This window comes from Cyclopterus lumpus, chromosome 24, assembly GCF_009769545.1.
Source record: "Cyclopterus lumpus isolate fCycLum1 chromosome 24, fCycLum1.pri, whole genome shotgun sequence".
Classification (NCBI taxonomy): Eukaryota; Metazoa; Chordata; class Actinopteri; order Perciformes; family Cyclopteridae; genus Cyclopterus; species Cyclopterus lumpus.
The window spans coordinates 4,402,233-4,430,174 of record NC_046989.1 but is presented as its reverse complement, the minus strand read 5'-3'; the positions used below and the strand labels follow the sequence as shown (position 1 = coordinate 4,430,174).

The 27,942-nt window shown below is 43.7% G+C and overlaps 2 protein-coding genes across 4 annotated transcripts in view; both read right to left on the bottom strand.

The window, feature by feature from the left end:
• Positions 1 to 15,782, bottom strand: part of LOC117727266 (1-phosphatidylinositol 4,5-bisphosphate phosphodiesterase beta-4-like) — a 48,904-nt gene extending 33,122 nt beyond the window's left edge. For 2 of the 3 annotated variants that reach the window (XM_034527464.1, XM_034527466.1), the window contains exons 1-3: positions 15,313 to 15,782; positions 12,148 to 12,193; positions 2,800 to 2,872 (exon numbers count right to left, since the gene is read on the bottom strand). The gene's annotated coding sequence lies outside the window, so the exon portion shown is untranslated. Of the gene's footprint in view, positions 1 to 1,142; positions 1,186 to 2,799; positions 2,873 to 12,147; positions 12,194 to 15,312 lie in introns of those variants that run through there. The other variant, XM_034527465.1, reaches the window with a different exon arrangement.
• Positions 15,783 to 20,510: 4,728 nt separating this feature from the next.
• LOC117727721 (1-phosphatidylinositol 4,5-bisphosphate phosphodiesterase beta-1-like) overlaps positions 20,511 to 27,942 on the bottom strand; it is a 38,717-nt gene continuing 31,285 nt past the window's right edge. The window contains exon 25 of the mRNA XM_034528149.1: positions 20,511 to 21,298. Within this exon, the coding sequence (XP_034384040.1) occupies positions 21,065 to 21,298 (234 nt within the window). The 3' untranslated portion in view covers positions 20,511 to 21,064. The remainder of the gene's footprint in view (positions 21,299 to 27,942) is intronic.

Here is a 27,942-nt window from a genome sequence, read left to right as displayed (position 1 = left end):
GACAGTTAATTTGGGCATGGAAGTTAGGTAACTGGCCTTTGCTGAGTGAAAAAACCAAATGATCCCCAAATTGCTGTTACATCACAGACCCCGGCGCGTCGCTGTGCGCGGCGGTCTCATTTAGACCAGATTAGGGGGTCGAAGGTTCGCTTTGCCCAGCTACACACTCTGCCGAGGGTGTTTTCAGGGGCCACGTTTGCCCAAACATGGTCAGAAATACTGGAGAGACAGCCACAGACAGACAGACAGACAGACAGACAGAAAACACATGACTAATGTTTGAGAAGCCTCTGAATTTCATTTTTAAAAGGATTCAATTATCTTCAGATGAATTCAATCCACTTGGAGTTCACCGTTTGTGAAAAGGCACCACGATGACCATGAGACAGAACCTAAAAGGTTTTTTTTTAGATGAATGGCTACTCAAACTAACTCCATTAAGGAAAAGAAAGCTGTCACATTTGAAATTATAGCCAAAAGGGTATGCAGCCTTCCACCCATTTGCCTTACTGGTGCCCATCTCAGAGGGGGACACGGGGAAGGGGGTGAGGGATAACCCAGCAAAGGGAAGAAGAAATGAGTAATGAATAAATAGAGGCTTGAGCGTCTGAGACAAGGGGGAGGGGGACTGGGCAGGAGGGAGCCGGAGTTGCTGAAAAAAATATAGGATTTCTCCCTTTGCCCAAATAAGTACCTATGAAAAGAGAACGCGTGCCCCGCCGAGCTGCAGATAAGGCATCCGGGAGAAAGGAGCCGTGGAAATAGAACATGTCCATATAGAGACGGGAGCCGTGAGGAGAGAGGGAGCAGAGGAAGGGGTCAGGGGGTTAAATGCTTCCCCTGAATCTGTGCTTTCCACTGGTGGAAGCCCGGTGGAGAGTCGCCCCGGTCCCCCGTGGATCGACACGGCCGGGGGAGGACCCTACCGTGAGCGCGACGGAGCTGAACTATTGCCCGAGAAATTTCAGCTCGTGCCATGTTTGTACCAATGTTTGAAAACGACCACTGATGAGGGACTGAGGGACGTCTCATCAGGCTTTGCAACTTCAGTCGGCGATGTTTTTGACTGGAAGGCCGACAAAGAGAGAGAGAGAGAGAGATGTTTGGAGAAGCATTAAATTAAGATTAGGAAGGGAGCAAACCTTTAATTGTTCTAAGATTTGAATCTGTGAATGTCAAGTTGGTCTTTGATGTGACGTGTTCAGCAGGAGTTGGACCGGACCAGTCTGAGTGCAGGAACACAAAGGTGTGGTTCTCTTGGATGAGATCAAAAGGGGACGAGGAGCCCAGAGGCCAGCCGGGAGCCCAACTCCTGTCGATGGCACGCGACACTGACAGGTTCACGTAGGTGACACCTCAGTGGCCATGTTGTCCTGTACCGTCACGCGTATGCGGCTGTCAACAGTAAATTCCCCATCTTCTGCATTAGCCCTTTTAAAATGTACGACGTTATATTGTAGGGTGGTCCTGTTGTTGTGGAAACCCATCTGCACACATAACATCGTGAAAATATAAGCAACAACATCAGAATGTATTGCAATCCAACACAAACGAGCATCTGGAGACAAACGTAATAAAAAGCTGCATTGCTTTTAGTTCAGTTAAACAAAGTTATGACCTCCAACCGGGATGGACCTTTCTTGACAAATACCCCGCAGATGTTGCCCCTCGCTGACACCACTGGTCTCCATAGCAACCCTGCTGGCCAGTAATAGCCTGTAGCTCGCCTGGCTGCAGCTTGTGTCATGAAGGCGCGCGCACACACACACACACACACACACACACACACACACACACACACACACACACACACACACACACACACACACACACACACACACACACACACACACACACACACACACACACACACACACACACACACACACACACACACACACACACACACACACACACACACACACACACACACACACACACACACACACACACACACGTATGGCAAATTCCAGCCTCTGAATGGGATCCCAGTGTGTATTTTTAGAGACAGAGGGACTCACTATCCCACCCAGCCCAACTGTCCCATCGGGCCTCACTAGAGAACACACATATCTAAACAGAGGCCATCTACACCCATTATTAAAGGCCTTGGCCACACACACACACACAAGTCTCTAGCTGCTAGTAAACAAGCCCTTTAATTGGCGATAACAGATAGCTGGGACTTTTACATTAGCTGGCTTGTGTTGCTGCTTTCCTGAGGACGTGCAAAGAGCACTCGCCGATGAGCCTGCTTAATAATAAGACGTGCACTCAGTTCAACATTGATAATGGCTTTCTCCCTATTTTGCGAGGCACTATCATGAATACAGAAGATGGTTTTCCTTCAACCATCTTCATAGTGAACTGAAGCCTGTTTTCAACAGGTGTCCTCGGCCACTAGGACATGCCCCTTTCAGAAGAATCAAACATGACTGAGACTAAATGGATCAATGTTTGTACATTTCTCATTTTCCATTTCCTCAACTGTCGTCTCTTTGGCAATCTTACAAGGTGTGTCGCTAACATCTAAAAGTGGCTAATTGTCCCATAATGCTCTGTGATCGTTAAGAGGTGCATCCCAACCCTTCGCAGATTTAAAAAAAAGAAAAGAAGGTCAGATTCATAACAGGAAATATCTGTCTGGGGGAGAGGCACTTTAGCCCCATCGAAAGAAAACACTTCATAAAAGGTGACGACAATGTGCGGTTCAGGGCGGTGATTGCGTAAAAAGGAGTTGAACGACACCGAAAAGCCTCCTAGACTGTGTCTGTGGGAGGTGAATCTGAGCGTACTTACCGGGTGACAAACACAGAGAATTCAGGGGAGAGGGGGGAGGGGGGGTAACACTGGAGGACAGCACCGGACCACTCTGAAGAGAGACAAGCAGAAGGAAAAAATGAATTAGTGAAATGTAATTTGCAGTCATCCACAGAGTCCATTATTCAGTTTCATCTTGTACGCTTACAGTAATATTACAGACGCTCGTACTGCCTTCAGGGGAGACACGATAGGGGTGTAATCACTTGCCACCCCCCCCCCCCCCCCTTCATGCTCCTTATCCTATTTGGCTTTTGGAGAATTTCAATCACTGCTCTGGCGTCTGCTTAATAAACTTTTAATAGGAAGCTGCTTCCACCGAAGAAAGGTTGCCTTCGTCAGAGAGAGAGACGAACTGCAACACCTCCGCCGTCGGCTCTGCTGTAGCTTTTGAGTGGTGGGCATGTCACCAAGAATGAGGGAGTCTACTAAAAGCTTCAAACGTAAATGTTAAATACAGCAGGGGTCAAAGGGACAGACGGAGAGGAGTGAAGTGTGTATATATATACATATATATATATATATATATATATATATATATATGTGTGTATATATATATATATATATATATATATATATATATATATATACACATATATATATTATATTTATATATATATTATTATACAATAATAATATATTATATATTATATATATTACTAATAAATATTTATATATATATATTTATTAATATATATATATATATATATATATATAATTAATTAATATATATATATATATATATATATTACAAATGTAGGTTTTGTATCAAGTCTGTGTAGTTTTTTAAGGGGCTTTTGGAAACCTAACCAGCTGCCTTTTGCTTGAAATACTGCAATCCAACAATGCATGTTAATGTTATCCTGGAGACATTTAACACTCGTGTCATTTCCATTGTTTCAATGGTCCTTCTCTCCGCCTATTACTTCCTGTATAGCTATTTCCTGGAGGATATGACTTTCCCCGAGGAGCCATCTTTATGACCATCTGAATCACGTGTGCACCCATTATAGGGAGGATATCACGGCGCTGTCCTTTTGCTCAAATGTGGACCAACGTAGAACCAAAGATGTCAAATAAATGTATCGGTGAAAAGGAAATTACAAATACAAACGAGATGTTCTTGATTATTTCCCAGGCTGCACGTGATAGCATAATGAATTAAACAGCTTGGTTAAAATACCATCTCATTTAGATTAAGTTCAGCTTTTACCAACAATAATCTAATATTATGAACTGCTTCAGACACGTATTAGTCTCTCGTTGAGGGCTTGAATAGATGCGAGTGTGTAATCATCACACAATGGTGTAAACTGAACAAACCGTGCCTCTTCAGAGCCGACACATCGATGTGTTTACAATGACTATTAGAGGGGGGGGGGGGGGCGGCTGCATACGTTTACAGATCACAAGGAGTTGAGAGATAATAAATGGTTTTGGATAACAGGTTTTCACAGGAAAAACGAATATGTTGACTTCATGAGGGCATTAAACCCATAAATAAATCAGAAATTACTAATGAGAAACTGATTGAAGGTCTCGATATTTTCACAACAGGCAATGTCCCATTGATCCGATCGATATTGACCCTGCTCCACCCGTCGTGTCTTTGGAGTCATCGGCCTCTTATCTACCCATCGGTATCCCCTCCCCTCGTGGACGAGCCGGTCCCACAACGGCAGCTTATGTGGATCAAACATTCTGCATGTCAAGTTCACGTGGCCTCTTCAGCCAGGGGAGAGGATCAGTGGGTGGCACCCAAAGTAAAAAGGGAGGCCATGTCTCTCACTCACACACACACACACACACACACACATGCAGTACTTATGTTGCTAATATGGTCAGTTTACAGTTAATCATGGCTTAACAAGGGTTGTCCAGAAAAAAAAATTTGTTCTGAAAGTAACCGTTTTTAACAATGAATGTAACCATTTCTGAATCTTTTTTTAAGGGCATTTTGGAAACCTAACACAATGCATGTTAATGTTATCCTGGAGACATTTAACACTCGTGTCATTTCCATTGTTTCAATGGTCCTTCTCTCCGCCTATTACTTCCTGTATAGCTATTTCCTGGAGGATATGACTTTCCCCGAGGAGCCATCTTTATGACCATCTGAATCACGTGTGCACCCATTATAGGGAGGATATCACGGCGCTGTCCTTTTGCTCAAATGTGGACCAACGTAGAACCAAAGATGTCAAATAAATGTATCGGTGAAAAGGAAATTCTGACAATACAAACGAGATGTTCTTGATTGGCAAAAAACACAGAAAGGATGCACTTCGCTACCCGATACGCTCTCTCCCTCCACCCTTTCTCTGTGTGTGTGTGTGTGTGTGTGTGTGTGTTTACATGCCGTGTGTATTTTTAGAAGGCGCTATTCTGAGTAACATCCAGCGGTGCAGTCATAACTCCTTTGATTAGGGCAACAGGTGAGAGGCTGGTAATCTCGCCCCAGCCTGCCAGATTTAAACGGTGTAAACAGCGGCAGCTCTACCGTCATCACTCAACCAATGACAGCTCCACGGGGGGGGGACACACACACACACACTCCCACAGGTATCACAAGATAGGACATGGCAGGGGAAGTGGCATTATCAATGTTACCTGGAATAGCCTTATAACACACTCCCACAGGTATCACAAGATAGGACATGGCAGGGGAAGTGGCATTATCAATGTTACCTGGAATAGCCTTATAACACACACACACACACACACACACACACACACACACACACACACACACACACACACACACACACACACACACACACACACACACACACACACACACACACACACACACACACACACACACACACACACACACACACACACACACACACACACACACACACACACACACACACACACACACACACACTGTCCTGGCTTGGACGTGAGGAGAAAGGCCGAGTGGCTCAAGAGATAAAAGCACACGCTTCAGGGTATTGGCTCGGCTCGCCGCCCGACATGCAGCTCTCTGATGGACTCGCTGTCGGCCGCCACGAACAGCGCCCGTCAGGGTATCGAGAGAATAACTCAGATTGTCAGCCGTCTTCCTCTCCTAAAATTCTGAGAGTCGCTGTGACGGGCACATCAAAACAACACCAGAGCGCTCTGAGAAAAGCCCGCCAGTGAGTGAGGTCACCAGATTGGAAAGGGATGATTCTGTGGAGCCAAAAAAAAAAAAATATAGGGGAGGTTATTCTTCACTATATCTTTATTTAGACTAAAGAATGATTGAACTGCGTGAACAGAATTGGACGTATAGCGAAGCTTTCGTAAACATTAAAATCGCTGCATTAGTTTGATTGAGACTGCGTGGTTCATACTAAGCAGCTGCTAGTTAGCGTAACTTAGCACAAAGGAGCAGCTAGACAGCTGGCTTTGTCACCAATTAACACATCACATCTAAATGCGTTTCATCCGCACACGTATACGTGTAAAGCACGTTGTGTTGTGTTTTTTTACGGGGGGGGGGGGGGGGGGGGGTTATGTGTCGTCTTGTCGTCGGGGAAACGAGTCGAGACTCCAGGAAGTCAACACGCTACTGTTTTCTCTCGTGCTTGTGAGAAGGCGGATTTACCAAAATGTCAAACTACTACTTTTTAAAGTAGTGACATTTTGCATCCGTCCTTGTGATTATCAGCTTGGTTTCCATAGCGATTGCGTTTACTTGGCATCATATGGGTGAAATAAATAAAATCAACTGCAGGCCATTACTTTTGTACAAATATCACATAATCTGCAGCCGCTCCTTTTATCTGCAGGGAACTGAGGATATTTATGAAAGCACTCAAAAATTGTGAGACATTTAGCGACGTATCAAATAGTCAAGAAACTATGAACGTATACAAAATGAATTATAGGCCCAGACGATTCATGATGATGATGATGATTTCTGTATAGATTAACTGATATGAAGTGTGCCTCGTGAAGTAATAGATAGGCTTTTAAAAACCTATGAATTTCTTGATTATTATTACACAATAACATTTTTTTATTGATATTCTTCATGTAAAGATACATTCAGAGAAAACAAAGAAAAGACCAGCACTGGCTTGAAACACTATTTTCTTCCGTCTTCTCAGTCGAATGTGGGTGAAACTGAAATGGAGGGTAAAGATAAATGAAAAGGTGCAGAGAACGATGGAGGAGGAGAGAAAGGCACTCAGACACACAGAGAGAGAGAGAGAGAGGAGACAGACACACACAAAAACATTTCACATACACTTTGACTTTACAATTTTTATAGTTTCTCTGTGATGCTGTCAGGAGCCAACTCCCCGAGGGCCAAAGAAAGAGAGAGAGAGAGAGAGAGAATAAAATCCAGGCAGAGAGAAAAGGTGAGGGGGAGATTTTTATATTTATTTTTTTACCTCTTCTATCTACTTAGTGAGTCACAGAGTGACTTTCACTCATTTTGCCTTGGAGAAGGATGAAAGGATGTCTTAAAAAAGAAACAAAATAAGGCTCGGGTCTCTTCTGCTCACACAGATCCCTCACACTGGGAGAGCACCCCCCCCCCCCCCCCCCCCCACCCCTCCTAATAGTGGATTACATTATTCAGCAGTGATGGAGACATGTTCTTCACTACCAATGGTTGGAAACCATTCAACCTCGGCTAATACGGACGGCTATTACACAGAATAATGTGTGACACCAGCCCTTTCATGTTACGTGTATAATCCGATTAATTACAGTCATTTGGGCTTTTAAAACTTAAGTTGTTACATAAAATAATACTTTAAAACAGGACATGATCACTACAGATGGAGCTGTAATTCCCACATGATATTTGGCATCTGGTACACGAGGAGGGAGAGCTGGGGAATAACAATACAGAGAACAAATAAATTAATAAAAGTGTTCTCCGCTCTCTCTCGGATGCTTGATGTTAGTTTGTGACTCTCAAGGAATTCATATATGCTCACTTGCTAATTTGGAAGATTTTCATTAAATCTAACCCAGTTTCTGACACCATTTATGGCTGGCATTTTTATATATTTCTTTTAGGAATAGCCATTCGAAGTATTTACAATCCACGATTATCACACAAGGGAGTCACAGAAAGTGAGGCATGCATGTAAACTACATAACGGTGAGACCTGCGGGATTATTTAAACCTGGAACTGGCATACAAAGGCTTGACTGTAGGGGGAAATAATAATAAAAAATAAAACAAAGTCACACAATTTCACTTCTCATAGAAACTCTATGAGAAACTCTCAAACTCTGGAGACTTGTATAACTGGTCTCCACCAGCAGAGGTTGCATAAACAAAACAATTGAGTCAATATTAACTGAGCCAACACTTATAATGAATTAATCAAAACCCTTTTATGAAACAAAAAGTGCTTTTGTGTTTGGTGAATGGCAATTTTACACCTCTGTGTTTTTATTTCAGTCAACAATTAATGTTATTTAACTCCACTGCTTTCTACAGATGGAGGTCATGCATTTTGAAACAGCTGGAAAGGGTTTTTATATTATATATTATTATATAAATAATAATAATAAATAATATATATATATATATTATACATATTTTTTTTTAAAATATATATATATATTTTAATTTTTTATTTATTTTACATATCTTAAAAAATAAATAAATAAAAAAAAAATATATATTTTTTTAAAAACTCATTCCCTATGTGCTGTAATAGTCATGTGCCATTTAGGGGAGAAATGTCTCCCATGATTTGCCAATGTAAGATTTACAACACTCTTCTTATGATGTGACACTTCTCTAAACTTTACATTACTTCCACCGTTTGTTATGATAGCCATCTAATGGATTCACGCGCTAAGCCCCGGCGTTTGTTTAAATGACATGCGAGAAGTGTCGGAGGAAAAATGGCTCGGCACCTTTGACAAATATCTGGCACCGGCCGGAAATCCATGTGAGCGAACCGTTCGTCTTTTATACCGTTTGTGTTTATGCCGTTTGTTTGTTTCCCCTCACTCAAAGAGTTCAGGGAGCCCTTTTAACATTTATTTTTTTACGAGTTGTAAACAGAAGAAAATGCCATTAAAATCCCCTTTTGTCTTTACACAAATACACATGAATAAGGTCTGTATTAAATACTTCAGTGTGGGCCACTCTGGGATATCAGCATAAAAGCAGGAATTCAATAACTACATAGAGACAATCATTCTGCATTTTTTAAACTTATCTGAGCAGGATAAGTGATAAGGTCAGCAGCCAAATGTTACGTAATTGCTTAGGACTTTTTAGATGCTTTTTTGGCACATACTGTATCCACACAAACAAACACACACACACACACACACACACCATTTCTCTCTCAGACAAGAGCAGCGCTGTAGAAGTGAGGAAGAAGTAACATTCCTGCCGTTTATCGAGTCATCTGACCTGACCAGCGAGTCATGTGTTGAAGCCGTGTTAGCTGTAGGCTAACCCTAGCCCGACGCGTTCGGCTACGTTTTCACTTGTTATTCTTTCACACCGCTCTCTATCTTCATGTGAATGATCTGCAAACACACACATGTCTTCCGTGCAACTTGTTTTTCTTTTTTGCTTATTGAAACATGCGTTGTAGAAAAATCACAGCTTGGAAGATCAAAAAGACATTTGGTTTGGTCTTTCACACCTCCGAATAAAAAAAATAAAAAATCAATCAACAGTTTAAACGTCACAAATATTTGACAGTGTGATGAATGTCACTAATTATTTCTGCTGACTTCAAATGATGCCCATCAGTGTATCGTGAAGCCCTGTTCTCTCTATTACTGGGCTGGCTGGGTAATAATAGCCATCCTTGAAGAGGATGTTACGAAATCAAGTTTTTGCATTCTGGAGCAGAGGTCGACAGTTTAATTGGAAGTGCAAATTGCGTTCACGCGTATCCCCCACAGTGGATCGAGCCATGGGTAAAGCGTGTGCGTTTAAAAAAGAAAAAAGGGAGGATGGAAGGAGAGAAGAATCAAAAGAGCGTCGGGGGGGGGGCTAATGGCTCTGGTTTTCAGCCGCGATGTATTTTTAGAGCCACACCTGGAGCGGAGCGACAATTATCGTCACTGAAGTGTTGTTTTTACGTTCGCACAAAAGCAGGACGCTCCCCGCCGCTCGTTACTGAACAAGCGAAGCTAATGCCGCCAATTATTATTTATTTTTTGCGCGTTAGGAAACAGTAAATATTGACTCGATTGGCGGCAGATTCCCATCTGTTGGTGTCAGAGTGAAAGCTTTGCTTTCTCGCCGTCTCCCTCTCTGCTGCTGGCTGAGCGTCTGCAGAGAATACCCCCGTCATTACAGTCGCCCTCCGGCCACACTTAACCTTGCTGGGAAGACACACACACTCTCTCTCTCTCTCTCTCTCTCTCATCAGTGATCCCTCTCTTTTCTTTCTTTCTTTCAGTAAGGGACGATGTCGGGCCTTTACTGAGTCCGTCGCTAGCATCACAGAAGTGTAGCGTGTAGTAGGTTTATATGCAAGCGCTCACCCCAAGTGACCTTGTTAAGTCTTTTTAGGATAAGGAGCAACTATGTCCTTCTACTACAAAACATTAAAACAGTACCAACTCAAGTCTACTGTAGTTAGTGTGACTTAAGTAGACAGAGACGTTATTAATCACAAGCCAGAGAGTACTTGAAGCTGTGTTCGATGATTTCCGATTGGAAAAGTGTTGTTTTGGTTTCGCCATTCCCCCCTCTACTTTTGGATTACATTTTAAAAGACGCAGTCCCTTTGAAAAGCGGCAGCCTCCTCAGCCTGACTGCAGCCTCGAGTGACCGTCACAGCCATATTTTTCAAAGAACGTCAAGGTCTGAAAGTGCAGCCGAGGGTAGGACAGCGCGTCTCGATCCATGCAAACACTTCCCAGAAGAAAGTCGACGCCGCTATGTCGACTCTGCCGCCAGTTCAGGTGCTGCTGATGCACGACCGCATTTACGTGTTCACACTTTGGAAAGGATCAAACAGAGATCGACTTATTACAGGAATGCTCCATTAAAAAGTTCTCTACATGATATCGAGAGGATTAATATAGCAGAGTAATGTTTGCCTGAGGAGAAAATCAATGGTTGACATAACCCGTCCACTAGCTAACTCACGCTCTGCGCGGCCCTCATACGGCGGTTACAGCCGACATTACGTCCATTATCATCGTTTTATCCCTCGTTGATTACAAAGAGGGGAACTTGGTTTCTTTGCTAACATCAGAACGAACCGGAAAACAGCAAAGTGAGCGTCACGGTGATCGTCTGTTCTTCTGAATTGACCCTTCGCCCAACAGGTTTTTTTTTACGTAGAAACTAAATGCTTTAGAAAACGTACATCTCCCTCCAACCTCTACGAGTAAGCAACTGAGAAAACGTGCCCGTTGCTCACTTGTAGGATTCAAGCTGTTAGACCAGACTTCTAAACCTTTCCTAAAATAAATCGTGAGATCTTGTTGTTGTTTTTAAACAATAGCTCAGTATTATAGTGGTATTGTTCTATTCATCATCGCATGTCATGAGCTTAAATACTTACAGGATGCGAGCAATGAAGCGAATATAATTTGGGTTGATGAAAATCTATAGCGCTCTCCTCAAATGAAGCCGAGAGCTAAATTAATCCGGCCCAGCCGGCCAGCATGCTACACATTACATTATTAATACAGATTGCATCATTAAAACAGGACATACTGTAGAGAGCCCCATTACAGTCTCTAGCTCGGCATGAGCGAGCATAAAGCAGCAGCAGCAGCAGCCACGCAATCTACTTATCAATGAGCGATGTCTGGCTGCGGATCGGCGAAAGACGCACCATCAGTCTCGCTCGGAAGATACGAGGAAAGAAAAATCATTCAGCGAGAGTCCAATAAAATCGTCTGTCGCTTCCAGCTCACGACGCGACTCGTTTGCAATGTTCGAACACTTTGAATGACCGAGTAGGCGAAAAACCAGCAAAATAAGAGTTGGATGGATATCTGAGCTAAATATTAAAGTCCTTCGCATTCGTCATCGTTTATATCTTTCTTTTTTTTCTCCTTTTGTGCATTCAGAAACACACCGAGACATCCCGATTACATAACTCGCCATGTAGGCTTACAGGCCAGGATGAAGCCATATGTTTCACACACATTATGCATGCACTAATCAATTACCTTATTGCGGTTATAAATATAAATATCCAATAACAAACCAGATGCTCTGGAAATAAGAAAACTCGTATCGAAGGGGGGGGGGGGTAGCATGTGTTATGCAAAATTCTAGGAACAGATCCTTGTGATCAATTGGCAGCCAGCTGTGCCGTTAGACAACAACAAAATAAATGTGTATAGCTTCAAACCCCCCAAAAAACTCACCAGTTTAGCATCAATAAGGTTCAGCGGGAGAAGCTCACGTCTTGGCCTGCGGAGACAAAAAAAGGACATGCGGTAAGAAGGGGAGAGAATTTCATAATTCCAGCTTGTATGTGGACTTATTTGGACGAGGTCTAAAAACCCTGCTGTACAGCGGGGAAGGGCAGGAGCACATATCACATGCCGGCTGCTCCCCGTGCCAAGAAAAACATAAAGTAAAATCACAATATCGACAAACGGCTTCACAACAGCCTTCGACAATGGAGGGGCAGACATTGTCGGAAAGGCTGCGATTCAACATGTTTTTGTTGTTGTTGTTTTTTAACATACTACCAAACACTTTGCCTGCGCCAGTTGGCGCGGCCAGGCCGGCTCGTCTGTTGGCCCATCAATCCATCTGGCTGCCTGTCTGCACTTCAAAACATACGCGAGGATGACGGACGGGGCTTCGGCCGCGAGAACGCCGCGAGAAGAAACGGCGCTGTGATTAAAAAAAACAAGGGGGATGGAAGCGAGGACTTCCTAATAAATGAGAGGGAAACCAGCTCGGGAGCACGCCAGCCATCAAAAAAATTAGCAAGTAATCGAGATGTGCGGTGAATTTGGCAGGCGGAGAGATTGGATTCCAACAAAGTCCCACTAGTATAAACCTCTAAAATCGTCAAGCAATCCAATGTGAAAACACACAAAGAGACAAAAAGAGATTTTCTCCCTGCATTGCTGTTTGAACCAAGCCCTCCGGCTACAATCAGACTCGCTATAGAAACACAAGCATCCCAAAAGATAACACCGGGCGATGTGTGCCGAAGACAGTTCATCGTCAAATCAACCAAATACTGCAACAATGGCTGCAACGTCGAATCTGCCAATACTTGCTTGGCTTGTGTGCGACAGGAAGTTGTTTTACTCAATCAAATAATGTCATTTAATCCAAGAATCCAAATCGATCTGGTTTTGTTTTTAACCTCTCGGTGACTCAAAGCAAATATATTGTTATTCTTTCTGGCTAAATGCAGAGAAATAATGCAATTTACCTTCAAATCTCCCCCATTCTGAACACAACATCGACCAAGTGCCACAGATGTAATGTAATTATAGTATTTTCCATCATGATACTTGAAATCATAGGATGCACAAAGTGCTAGTTTTGTCCCACCAATCATGACAACTAATACCAGAGGATGATAATCGTTATTAGTACAATATTAGATTAAAAAAATATCAGGATTACGATTAAAGCCCTAATAAATGCAGCTATCCCATTACGAAATGAACGAACAAAACAGGAAAAGACCAAAAAAAGGCACTGAACACTAAGTGGACCAAAAATAATAACACTTGCGTCATCTGGTCCAAAATAAAAAAAATAATTTAAAAACACCTGCACACCCCCTCAGTTAGCCTTTAAGCTTCTTAGGCCACCGCTATTCATCAAAATGCTTCACGGTCCATTTTTTTTTAAGGGATTGTTATTTTGTGAGGGAGGCCAATGTTTGCACCTGTAATCAACGTCTGCGAGGCAAAGTCAATAAGCCGGAGCCCAATTTTATTTTCCTTCACATAATAGTTGTGATCTTTCATGGGCAGCAGGGGACTTTTTTTTGGAGTAAAAGGTGTGGGGGAGAACAACCTTCAGTAATTGTACAATAATGGCACAGTCGGTTGTCCCCGACAGAAAAAGCCTGTAGAGATTAGATACGGAGGCCAATCAACATTCGGTTAAACTGTTATTACACCTGTGCCACATTTCACAAGATGACAACATTGTTCATCGTAATATAACGAGAAGACACCTCAGGTGGAGCAGCCGATCTAGCTTGTGAAGACCCCATCTACTGTACACACGTTCATCAATTCATTTTTTTAAGTCAAGCGAAACCTTGAAAAAGGTTATTTGCACAGTAAATAAACCTACGGAGTTCCCCTGCAGGTTATTCCTGAACAAATAACCCTCTTTACCCTCTGTGTGTGTGTGTGTGTGATAAAACTGGTTTTATAAAAACAGACATCTGCTTTCTGACTCAAACGAAGCAACGCTGTCCTTTGTACCGGTATCAAAAGATCAAATGCACCTTCCCCTTCATTAAAAAAGGGAACGAGAAGTCCCAAACAATAAACGGACGTAGATATCAACAGTGAAATCTAATGCAACATCTCTTTCACCAACTCATTTCATGCAAATGGACTGAAAACAGATCAAATATAACCTAAATACTTTTGACATCCTGCTGCTCATTTATCAAACACTGACATTACCTCAAAGACTCGTAAAAATAAGGAAATAAGCATTGTTTTTTTTGCAAGAAACTATGACTTCCCTGGTGACAGACACCTTGCTGTCTGGCGGTGCAGCTCCGGGACTCACTGCCTGCACGACAACCAGCAGCAGTCTTTGAATGCACCACTTTGAACAGATTTAATTAACATTACAGTAAGACTCTCTTTGGCAGGCCAAAAAAAAAAAAAAGGGGGACAGTGAATGCCACAGTGCTGCAAGACGTAACGTAATTTTTTTTAAAAAGACTAATTTTTTTTTTTAAACACAATTAATAAAAAGACTATTTCTTAACGGTTTGCCCGTTGACTTCGTGTGGGCACCGTGCCTGGCAGGCTCGCTTTCTGCTAGCTCCCCCCCCTGGCTAAACCCTCTCCTCCGCTCCCCTCTTCGTCTCCTCTCCTCGGCCACTTGGTAAAACGTCAATAAAAACCCGTTTGGTTGCATTCTCTGTCAAAAGTTGCCCCGGCCGGGACGCGGCTCTCCCCGTCGTGTCGTATTTTACCTGGAAGAGAAGCCACGGCGACTGGGACGGGGACGGGGGGGGGGGGGGGGGGGGAAGCGTGAGAAAGAAATAAGGAGATATCGAACCGCTAACGGTCCATTGTAATGCGTCTGGCTAGCTAGCTAGCAATTGAGCTACTGTCTCCAGCTGAGAGAGAGAGTGAGAGAGAGGATGTCTGAATGATGAGAGCCGGGGATTTGGAGTGAGTCTAGCGTGATGGAGTTAAAATTAATAAATACAATTAAAAATAAAAATAAAAGGTCCTGCCTCAACACCATAAACACACATTCAATGTCAACAGCCCGGACGTTTACAACTCTGGATATCACGTTATAAGCAGCTGCTCGAGACGTGTCAGTTGGGGAGGTTTTTGTTCCGTTATTCTTACGTGATCTCTCGGTGGTGGAGACGGAGGGAGGTCGGCCGGGGACGGCGGTGGTGTGTGTGGGGAGGAGGAGGAGGGGGGGACGGGACGGGACGGGTTTAATCCGACGGCGGCAACAAAAAAAAGGAGAAAGAAAGAAAAATGATGCTGTGCAGGGTTCCGGGCTCGGGGTTGTCTCTCTCTCTCTCTCTGAGCCTGTCTGTCTGCGTGTCTTCCAGCTGCTGCTCGGTCCTCCCCCCTGTCTCCCTTCCCCCGGCTGCTCGGTGTCGTCTCCTGCCGCTGAAACGGAGGAGTCGTCCCGGTGCTCTTGTACCACTCGCCCTCCGGTGCAGAATGAACGGCCCCTGGTACAGGCGGACTGGGAACCCCTCTTCAACTGCTGCAGCACGCGCAACCCAACCAACCAACCAACCGACCGACCTCTCCCTCCTCCTCCTCCTCCTCCCCTCCAGCCTTCCACCGCCACCAACAACAACAAACGTGCCGGCGCGTGAGCGTTTGTGTTCGTGTGTCTTGCGCGCGCGTGTGAGCGAATGAGCGTGTGCGTGTGCGTGTGTGTGTGTGTGTGTGTGTGTGTGTGTGTGCCCCGGGTTGACAGAGTGAGTCATCCCGGTAGAACCAGACCCGGCTCCTCCCTGTTTTTCCAACAGCTGACTACCGGAGCCGCCATGCTTTTGATCGGGACAAACGCCGCCTCCCTCCTTTCCTCGCGTCCTCCTTTCCTCGCTTCCTCCGTCCTTCCTCTCTGTTTGTGGCCTTTGCCTCTTTAGACACTCAGCAGTGACCTCGTGGCACTTTATTTTATGCATATCTATGACATCACCTCACTAATATCAGTCTCCTTATTGTAGTGATGTAAGCAGAGGGATTTATTTTTATTTTTATTAAATACAGTTAAGTCTGACACAAAGCTTTAAATAAATCACAACAGAATCAAACACAAAGTTAGCCTATAAGAGTTTTCTATATATTATTATTGTTTTTCAATATACCCATTTTCATTAACATGAGATTAAATTATTAAAATGTGTCATTGTTTTGCAGACGTTCCAAACTTATTTTGCTCAGGAAAACATTTATAAAGAAAAGTAAATGTATATGTTTTTTTCCAAAAATAATTAGATGGGGATATTGAATAAAAAATCCGTGATGATAAAATCAAAAGAGTTTTAGAGACGAAATTCCTCGGGCGATCATAAAGTAACATGGAGACAACATATTGGCTATATTATTAGTCATGATTGAAAAAAACACTATACTGCAGATATATTTTGGTGTAAATCAGCAATCAGAGGGACACATTAAACACAACACATATACCATACATATATATATATATATATATATATATATATATATATATATATATATATATATATATTATACACATACATGACAAGTCGCCCCACAGATACTGCCAAACACAAACAATAAAAATAAACAATTATATTCAATGATAATCAAAAATTACACATTTTTACCCGTTTTCATTGACGTAACACTTTTGCTTTGATAGATTTTGGTGTAAATCAGCAACAGGATGGAGACATTAAATATAACTGCAGGTGTTAAAGCACTTTGGGAGCTATAGTGAAGTGAAATATATCTTCAGGGGGAAAAAATGGTGACGCTTTTTCCTTTCAAGGCTATTGCGACAATTTAAGTGTTGCTCATTTAAGGTAACATTTAATGTTCACATCACTTGGTTTCAGGAGTATACTGGATTATATCTTACATTTAGTTTAGATTAGGACATTTAGTTAAAAGTGGGAGGGGCTAAGATTCAAGGCCAAGGACAGAAGGGAGTACTGCAGCATGTTTGTTAACGTAATTTGCGTGTGTGTGTGTGTGTGTATGTGTGTGTCTGCTTAGTGTACCTTCCAAGCAGCCCCCTGGGGTCTTCTCCTCTTCTTCCTTCCTGGTGTGCCTCATTAAAGCCCAGTTACAGGACACCTCCTCCTCCTCTTCCCCGCAGCAGATGGACAGATGCAGGGTGGTAATATTCCTGGGAGTTTGTTTATATAACCCTGGGAATGTTATTAAAAAGCTCTCCTTCTGTCTTGAACTCAGGGTTAATTAGCTCACTTCCTAGATGGCCGGTATGCATGGAGGGCCTCTGAATGGTCACGGTGGTTGTTATGGGCGACCGGGCTTTGTCTTATCTCCTGTTGCCTTTTGGGATTCTGCTGAGGAGCTGAGACTGAGAGGGACACAGTGTTTATGTAGTCTAGAACACACACACACACACACACACACACAGACACCACCAACATATGCACTACACACAGCTGAACAATCCCACTCTCATCCCACAGCATCCAACGCTCGACGTGTAACAAGCTTTGTTCGAAAATGTGTTGAAGATTTTTAAAAACGTGTTATCACTGGGCATGCTCAAAGCAAAATAGTGGCAGCAGACACACTTGTGTGATCTCCTCCCCTCCCCCAAAATACAAGTGATTAATTTGACTTTTTGGGCACAAGATGTACAACACAAACATGTGCAAATGCTGCATATCCTCACTTATTTTAGTTACTACAAAAATGATTCACGCATTGGCAGACAAAAAAAAAAAAAAAAGGTCCACACACACTATGTCGGACACGTGAGTAAATAACAATGCGAATTTACACGACGCAAATACGTTCCAAAATAAATACCAACGATCCTGTTTGCTCGAGCGCTCCCTTAACTTAAAAAAGGTGCCGCGTGTAGGTTTGGGCGGCATCTAGTGGCGAGGTCGCAGATTGCAACCGACTGAAACTTCGGAGAACTTCGGTGCTCAAACGCAACATTTTTTAGATACAAACGGCTCATTCTCAGGTAATGGAAACACCACCGTTCTCATTTGCAGGTGGTTAATGCACGAAAGAAAGAACACTTATTTATATGATATTCCGTCTCGACGCTATACGCTCCTTTTAAAGCGATGATTCAGTCGTGGGAGTGGTTGGATTAATGTTCCTCTTCGGGGTTATTTCAAAGGAACTGTTTCCTAGGAGATGACAGGAAGTAGGTCGTCAAGACTCCCTGAGTGTGACATACATATACACTCATATACATACCGTACATATACACTCACACACATACATACAGTACACACATGCCAAGACGCCCCACAGATATTGCCAAACACATACACACATCCCTATAGCGTCTCTTGTAATGTAGTTTAAAAAAAATATTTTTTGTCCTCTTATTCTCTTCCTGCAGCATCGTTATCCACTCTTGTGGTTTGACATTCAAATCTATATTTCGAGTAAAAGAACAAACCGTGACGAGCCGATGACATGTGACAAATGTGACGGCAAACACATCCCACAATTAAGAACTGGAGAAAAAAAAGTAAAGAAAAGAAGATGAAGACAAACAAATGGATCTATGAGGAAGTGTTTGATAATTGAACACCAGAAAATTGACGGAAAAGCTCAAAAAACACAATGATAGCTATAAGCTATAAAAACAACAATTATATTCAATGACAAATCAAAAGACACAACAACTCCACTCCAGAAAAGTACAATAATAGCCACATTTATTTTAATTACAGGCAAATTCCCTTTACACTATATATATATATATTTTTTAATCAACTTCATGTTTTTATGCTTTTGTGTCATACATACATTTACATTTTCAGAGTGCATACACGTAAGTCGACGAGAAGAAGGGGCGGGACTAAAAAGAAGGGACGTCTCGCATGTCAAATACTGCTCATCACAAGCATTACTCAGTAGTGGTACTGTACTTAAAAGTGCACACGGCCTATTCAATATCAGACAGCTTCATATAATATAATATAATATAATATCATGGCAGTTTAAACAATGATGCATTTCACACATTCAACATCAAACAAGGCAAACCTATTCAAAAGGCACAGGACTCTCACATCAATATCGTCTTTTTTTTTTTTTTAAAGTAGTTTGTACTTACACGTCAGGTAATCCTTCACATTCAATTTTTTTTTTTTTGAAACTTTTTTTCAGCTGAAATATGATTTGATATCAAATGACCCGTGAGTTAAATGGCACTGGACAGTTAGGGAAGTTTAAAAAAACAAAAAAACACTTCCTCGTGGTTACTGAATGGACACAGTCTCTTACACAAAGGGGGAAATAGTTATGAGATCATGTCAACGCTGGTGTGTCACGGATAACAACCGTCTGCTGGGAACTATTTCCACCGTCTTCAAACTACAGCCGCCGGTTTGCGAGTGAACATTGCGACGCGTACCGTACCGCCACGTGGTCCTCGGGCCCTCGGATCTGTTTACTGGGCAACTGAACACACAGCGAAGAGGAAGGCCGCTTCTATAAAACAGCAGCAGGATCCTCGTCTTCTGTTTATATATCCTGGTGTGACTGTTCACAGGGGACAAAGGTACAGAATACAACGTGCAATGTTAACTCGGCCTCATGCACGAGGTCGCCGAATACCGACGCTTCGTCTCCACCCTCAGTCTCTCGACTACAATGAAGCCCCGTAGGCGCCGTTGCAAGACGCACGGCGTGTAACGCCTGGAGGTCAAACAAAACAACCAGGAGTCCGGTGTTCGAGACACTGTCTTCAGTGGCGTTAGGGATGTTTTGTGTACTTATGTTACATTGTTTACTCAGAAAGCGTCAATCCAGTCTACGAGAACGGTGGGTCGTGACTTATTTTAGTCCCGTCCAGCTCACGCCGCATTGATGTATCACGCCCACACAATGGGGCACACACTGGGGCACACACTGGGCCCACACTGGGGCACACACTGGGGCACACAATGGGGCACACACTGGGCCACACAATGGGCCCACAATGGGGCACACACTGGGGCACACACTGGGGCACACACTGGGCCACACACTGGGCCACACACTGGGGCACACACTGGGCCACACACTGGGTCACACACTGGGTCACACACTGGTTTTGCAGGTTTAGTTCAAATGTTTCAGAGAAAGAAAAAATGACAGATTGACATTTAATAGACATCGGTGCTACAGAGAGCCACTGTAACGTTTACAGTTGTTCAAATACATGCAGATACTGTACAACACGCTTTCTCTTTCCCCTTCCTCTCATCACCCACAAACAACGCAAACTTGTTAAAAAAATAGCCCCAAAAATAATGACAACCGCATAATATTCCCATGCCAAATATCCTAAAAACAAAACAAATAACGGTTAAACAAAAGTGATGGGTTTATTTAAAAAAAAAAAAAGTAAAATAGCAGCTTTAGTTCTGTGAGAACAACATGGAGAACCAGCAAGCCACCAGTGCCTCTGGGTAAAAGTAAGTTACATGGTTACTTGGGCGAGTGCAAATAAGTGAGTGTGAATCTAAATGGTATAAATGGTATTTTAAACAAATTTAAAAAAAAAAGAAACTACTCTCTCTGTGCAAATAGTTCAAGTAAGTTAATTCCTGCAAATAGTTAGTGCTTTGTAACACATCCTGTGGCCGTACCGAAAGAGACGACAACATAAAAGGTAACAAATAAATACACGCACACACAAAAAAGTTACTATTTACATGAAACGTTTTAGTTTTTTTTAGTTTTCTTTCCCCGGACAAGACTGCACTCTACGCAGAGAGAGAGGACCTCTACTCACCAGTTCAGGCTCAGATTTGATCTAATCCTCCCGTTGGTTAAAATTAGGGTCTCCATCCCAGAGCCGTGGTTCACAACCACATCCACCAATCAAGTGTCCCGGTGCGAAGCGAAAAGCGCCGAGAGGGAGGGGTGGGGGTGGGGGTTCGAATCTCTAAAGGGGCGTGTCGTAGACTCGCTCCGACGAGCCCTCCTCCGTGTCGTCCTCCGAGTGCGACGCCTTGTGGTTGAGCTTCTCCGCGGTCGAGGAGGAGGCGGCGAGGTTCCCGTGGACGCCGCCGCCGTCGTCGCTAAGCCTGGCCTTGCTGCTGTCCTGCACGAACTCTTGGATCTCCACGGGTAGCCGGCGAAACTTGTCCTGGTACTCCTGGTCCAGGTCGCTCTGGAGCTGTGGAGGGGGAACGGGGGGAGGGGAACGCAGAGTTGTCACAGGAGAAGGTCAAAAGGTCAAGAGCGCTGATTTTTACTGCACTGGTTATACTGGGAAGCACATAGTGTTATTTATCTTTTATCTTTTAATGAAAAAAACAAAAAAAAACTTGATGTTCTTTCAATTCTCCGCCCGGTGGAGTTGCAATATTTTTCAAGGTATTGCATGACAGTTGGAAAGTATTGTGACAACACTAATATGAGGCATGATCACTTGACTTTTCCAGCGTACTCAACGACCATAAAACCAATTCATTTCAGTTATTTGCATCAACTCCTCTACGTATATATATATATTTAGTCGTAAGTAAACAAATGTTAATGATACCCCATTTTTATACAGAGGTGCATAATATTTCTCTGTGGGTTTTTTCACACCATGAGTTACACCTTCCACATTATATGACGTCACGTGACCCATTGTATGAAAGATATTGATTTAAAGGAACAATATTTCCAACACAGTGCACACTGTGCTTGGGTACAGTTCTTCCTGTAAATGATTACCGCGACTAGTTAGTTAAAGATTATTCTGCTTTATTCCATTACTAATAAATACACCATATTAAGGTCCTTCAGGTACCTCGGCCCTCTCAGGTAGACGAGGATCCTCCCTGCATCTGCAGATATAATTACCCCCCCCCCCCTCGCTGAGAAATAGAAAGGAGGACCTATTTTCTCCCAGGCATAGAAGCCCCCAGTGATTACAGATGGCAAGATTGTATTCATTTCATTGTAAGCCAATAATTGCTGTAATGCTGATTTCTCTGTTTAACTACTCGGCTGGCTCCCACGGGAGAGCAGTAATTAAAAGAAAAGCCGGTAAGATGAATGGTGTCACACTTTTTTTCTTCTGCAGCGCGATACAGCCGCGTCAGCATTTACGAGTAGATCGAAAAACACCCGCGAGTTCTGGAAAAACTTCATCCATATTTCATCCGAGAGGCCTTTCGTCATCGCAATCAGACTCACGGGGCCCGACTTCCAACTCGGGAGCAAACAAATCCCAATAGAAGATGCATCATGGGAGTTCAGGCTTCTACGACCTCGTCTTCTCCGGTCGGCATTATCGATGGTGTAAAATCTGCAAAAAAAAAGGTTTGAGGCGCAACACAAAAGCCGAATTATCGTCCGCCTGACGATCAATACGGCGCCCGTGACATTCACAGCTAACGGAGAGGAGCCCTGAAGTATTCACGAGAGCACTCGACAATGGGTGAGTGGAGTCGGGGGGGGGGGGGGGTCAGAATGAAGGTCAAGGACTGCCATCCCGCTCTTCGCTCTGCCCTCTCCACTTCAGCTCATGAGACGGCTCATACGTTTTCATTGGAGGAGCGCTGCGTTCAAAGACCCCCCCCCCCCCCCGATCCTCACAAGGTACTTTTGCCTTTTCGCAGCATTTGAACGCAGCGGCTTACCGTAATTTAGATCGATGTCAAATCCTGTAGGTTAAGAGGATTGTTTGTGTAGCCGAGGGAACGTGTCACTAACGTTTTTTCTCAGATTCCCGCGCCTGTTTACTTACTATCGGATCAAAACGCTTCCCGATCGGAATCACGATTTATGAAATTAAATTTGATAAAAGCTCTGTTCATAATACTGTTGAATTGAGCAGTTTGGGCGTATTTCGCTAAACAGAATAAATGGTTAAAACGTGTTCCCGATACCAATAAACCAATTTCAAGTTGTTGTTGTTGTTTAAAGTAAATCACGGAACCTCAGTTCAAAAGAAGCCGATCTTTTCTCCAGACGTCAGCTCAAATGGGAAAAAGTTGTGAGCAGCATCGCGCTGACGTGCCTCGTCTGTCTGTTGCCGAGTTGTCTTAACTTAAGAAGTTATCTATTTTTAGCATTCTCACCTCGTACAATGCATATCTAACTCCAACACAAACGCAGATAACTCCACAGAAAGCCACGGGGGCTCCTTCTTCCGTTTTGTCACCTGAACACAGCACTCTTTCTGGTCTCTGAGCTAAAGTCTCAGCATTAACCCGTGACCGTAGTCTCTGAAATGAAGAGTGTGTGCGTTGTGGAGGGATGAGGCCACACTCTGAGTGGATGTGCAGACGGCCAGATAACACTATACTGTCTGTGAAGGAGCGCTGATAAAGAGCCCCCACCAAGCACAGCATCTTAAGGTCACCTTCCCTGGAACATGTCTTTCTTTCTCTCTCTCTTTCTTTCTTTCTTTCTCTCACTCCGTCCCTCTCGCTCTCTCTCTCCGTGGGTCTCACAGAGCGGACATCCAGCACATCACAACCAGATGGCTTAAGATGCGCCACAGCTCTCTCCCAGCTCTGCAGTGCGCATGACCTACTTAGGGGTGGGACAGTCTGCGTGTGCATGTGTGTGTGTGTGTGTGTGTGTGTGTGTGCACACACGTGGAGCTTGCCTCGACCCGGCCTGCTGAGGCACAAACACCCTCTGATTAAAGCTGTCATCTTTCTCCCATCCGACGACACCCTGGCACATGTGAAGGAGGTGGGAGCGAGAGGTGGAGGTGGAGGGGGGTCAGATGGGTCTTAGGGGCACGAGGCAGATCTCAGCAAAAAAAGACGTGGGCATGTGTGTGTGTGTGTGTGTGTGTGTGTGTGTGTCCTCGCAATCGACAGCTCCGAGGCGAACGCCGCCGGTCTTCTGTGAGTGACTCGGCTGCTTTGCTCTCACCGAGGGGACAGACGGCTCGAGGCATAGCACAAATAAAACGTCTCAAGGAATTGGAGAGCGAGGGATTAGAGAACAGAGAGGACTTCCCCCTAATTTATGACTTTATGATCTCCAACTCCATATTAGCAGCGAGGAGATTGGAGTACTGGAAAGTCCATTCAGATTTGGGGATATGAAAAGCGTCGACGTTGTGAACTGTAATAAGGTAAACCGTGACGCTTTAAAACCAGCCGCTTTAAAATAATAGTTTGAAACTGAAAGCTTGAAATGCATGTACTGTTTTATTCAGCGTGTGTTTGTCACTGTGTGTGTGTTGCATGCATGCAGAATATACGTGTGTGTGTGTGGTCCAGTTTCTGTTTATGCAGCCAGCTTTTTAAATATGTCCTTCATCTCTGAAGACCTGTCATCTGTCAACAAACAAACACACACGCACACGCACACACACACACACACGCGCACACACATTTCTGCCTTTCTTAAAATACAGCATTCCGTGACCTTCTTCACCAGCTGTCCTCGTTTTGAGAAGCTATCAAGGGAAGCGGAGAGGGCCTCCGAAGAGCCAAATTAATTCTTTGCTCTGAGTCGTGACATAACGGCTGCTGCAGCGCCGCAAAAAAGAAGAAAGAAAAAGCCCTTAACTCGGCCGACGCACCGCACGGCCCTCTCGGTGTTAACCCTGTCTCGACGTGCAGTCGCAACGAGGAGGGTCTCTTCTGCCTTTTGTATGCATGCTTCTCGTGCAGCTGCCGCTCCCTAATCCCGCCGCTGACCTTGAGATGTACCGCGTATCCAAACAAGGCCCAATTAGACTAAAAACCAAGAACCCGTGTCTGAGAGATGAGACGGGGGGTCACCACCCTGTCAGCACCACGGGCTTTCTGAGGGAAAAAGGAGCTTCGCCGTGCTGCGCATGCAAGATGTCTCTGAGTGTGTGTGAGAAAGAGTGAGAGAGAGCTGCAAGGAAAGGAAACGCCACTTAATTTACATTCGTTCCACTGTGTTGGTCGTAACTATGAAAATGAACTGCGGCAGCCCGATGCAAGAGGACGAGCGGCACAGGTAATAAAAGAGAGAGAGGCAGGAGTAGCTACAACCCCATCAACTATTACTCTCTCTCTGTGTGTGTGTGTGTGTGTGTGTGTCTCAGAGCCCTTTCCTGACTCGTTTTTTTTCTTTTCTTAGATTCCTCTCTTAAGTTTCAGGAATTTGTGTTCCCCTAGAAGGATCTGTTCGAAAAGGCTGGCTATGAAATGTGCTCTGGAGGTGTCTTGAGACGTTTGTCTGGATACCAACTAAAAGATGCTACAGGATGCATTTGTATGTCGTTGTGAATTAAAATATAATTACTGTGGACAAATAAGAGGGATTGGTAGTTTAAAATATAAATATATTTCATTCATTTCTTTTTTTGGGGGGCCATTTTGAGGCAGCGGAAGAAAGCTGTAAACAACATTCTAAAAACACCGAACATTCCAAAAACACAGAATATTCTAAAAACACCGAACATTCTAAAAACACAGAACATTCTAAAAACACCGAACATTCCAAAAACACCGAACATTCTAAAAACACAGAACATTCTAAAAACACCGAACATTCCAAAAACAAAGAATATTCTAAAAACACCGAACATTCTAAAAACACAGAACATTCTAAAAACACCAAATATTCTAAAAACACCAAACATTCTGTCAGGACTCAGCCAGCCGGACTCCCTCCTCAGCCCGTTCACACAGTGACACCCGGTACCTCAGAGCGCGCTGCCAGGGAGCTACGGGCTTGGAGGCGGGGACAAGCCAGGAGCGCTCCAACTCACACCTGAAGCCACTCAGCTCGTCCCACGGCTGCAGCTCGTCAGCTCGTTGTATTCGGGGGGATAAAGATCAGGACTGTCTGTGTTGACGTTGCGAGTTCGTGCCATGATGTCCGTGGACTTTCCTCCTTGTGTCGTCACTGAACTTTCCCTCGTGTCTTTGCTGACTTTTTGTGTGGAGTATTTTCTTGGATTTTTTGGGGTTTGATGTTCGATCACCCGTGGACTAAGGGGACACTTTGAGTTTTTTGTGTTTCTTTTCTAAGTGACTTGTTGTGCTCAATAAACTACGCCGTGTGTTTGGCTAGAACTAAACCTTGCTGTTGTCGTGCGCTTGGGGTCAGAGACAAACCTTAACACATTCTAAAAACATTGAACTTTCTAAAAACACAGAACATTCTAAAAACACAGAACATTCTAAAAACACCAAACATTCTAAAAACATTGAACTTTCTAAAAACACCAAACATTCTAAAAACATTGAACTTTCTAAAAACATTGAACTTTCTAAAAACATTGAACATTCTAAAAACACCAAACATTCTAAAAACATTGAACTTTCTAAAAACATTGAACATTCTAAAAACACCAAACATTCTAAAAACATTGAACTTTCTAAAAACACCAAACATTCTAAAAACACCAAACATTCTAAAAACATTGAACTTTCTAAAAACATTGAACATTCTAAAAACACCAAACATTCTAAAAACATTTTAAAGTGTTTCCATGACAACAATATCTCGACATATTGGCACTCTGACCCTCCGTTGTACGGGAGACTAGCGTCGCTCTTTTGTCTTTTTATTTGATCTATCGGTCTACTATCCACATCTGGCCTTTTGCTGCTAAATGCTCCACTATGTTATCTAGCCGGTTCTAGGGCTGTACCCGAACCAGAACCCTTTTCATACAAATCATATTTAGCTGTTTAAAATCAAAGATTGAACTTTTTATTTCCTGTAATAGTACTGCTGTAAAACAGTCCAGCTAACTTCTTCCTCTTTTAACTAAATTTGGTGGCACAAAATCAAAAGATGTGTTTGAAAGACGAGTAGACTGTCTGAACATATCCTTCAACTGTCTCGCAAAAATAATAATACAGTAATACTTTTAAAATGTGATAAAATGCAAGTTGACTTTGCTTGAATGCCACCAACAAACTTTGCGACACAGTCCAACTCACAGCAGCCCGACATGCAGCAGCTACCACGCTGCACTGCAGCGCTTCCATCTGCAGCGCTCTTCTTCTCCCTAAAAGGCTCAAATCTCATAAAAGGCTCATGCATATGCTGCAGATCCAACCTGATAGGATTGGAGTTGATACAACCTCAACTCCAATCCTGGAGAGAGGACCGCTTGCAGCAGGAGTTCAGTGGGGAACGTTCTTCAGACGGAGAGCTTCGTTAGCACGTGTGGGCAACACGTAATGAACACCGATCTGAAACAGCTAGCACATTGTGAACAGGAGCGCAACCGAGCGTGCAACATGTACGCGCACTCACACGCACTCAATGGATTTTTACTTCACTACCTCTGGTTTGTACGCCGTGTTCCCGGTGGGTATCGTGTGTGTGTGTGTGTGTGTGTGTGTGAGTGTGTGTGTGTGAGTGTGTGTGTGTGTGTGCACAAGTGCATTATTGATGCGAACCCCGGCAGGCAGAGATGATGCAGATCAAAGTCTGTGATGAGGGAACATAGTGGCCACCCCTATACACCACCCAGTGAGAGGGTGAGACATAGAGAGAGACAGAGGGAGAGAGAGAGAGAGACACAGGGTGTCTCCACCGACCTGTTTGCTCGCCCTCTCTTCATCCCTCCCTCCCCTCCCTGCTGCTTTTCTTCCAGTAACCGTCATTAGGATTGCGTCACGAGCACTCACTTCCAAATTAACAGATTGCAGAGAGTCATGGAGGATGGAGGAGGGTATGAGCGGGGGGGACCGGTGGGGGACCCGAGTTTCCATGACGACTGCACAGGACTCCTGCTTGTCGAACAAATGAGCCTGTGTGTGTGTGTGTGTGTGTGTGTGTGTGTGTGTGTGTGTGTCTGTGTCGGTTCAAGGCTCGCACAGTGGGGAGACACTATCGGATTTTTGGTTCTCCTTTTGATCAAAG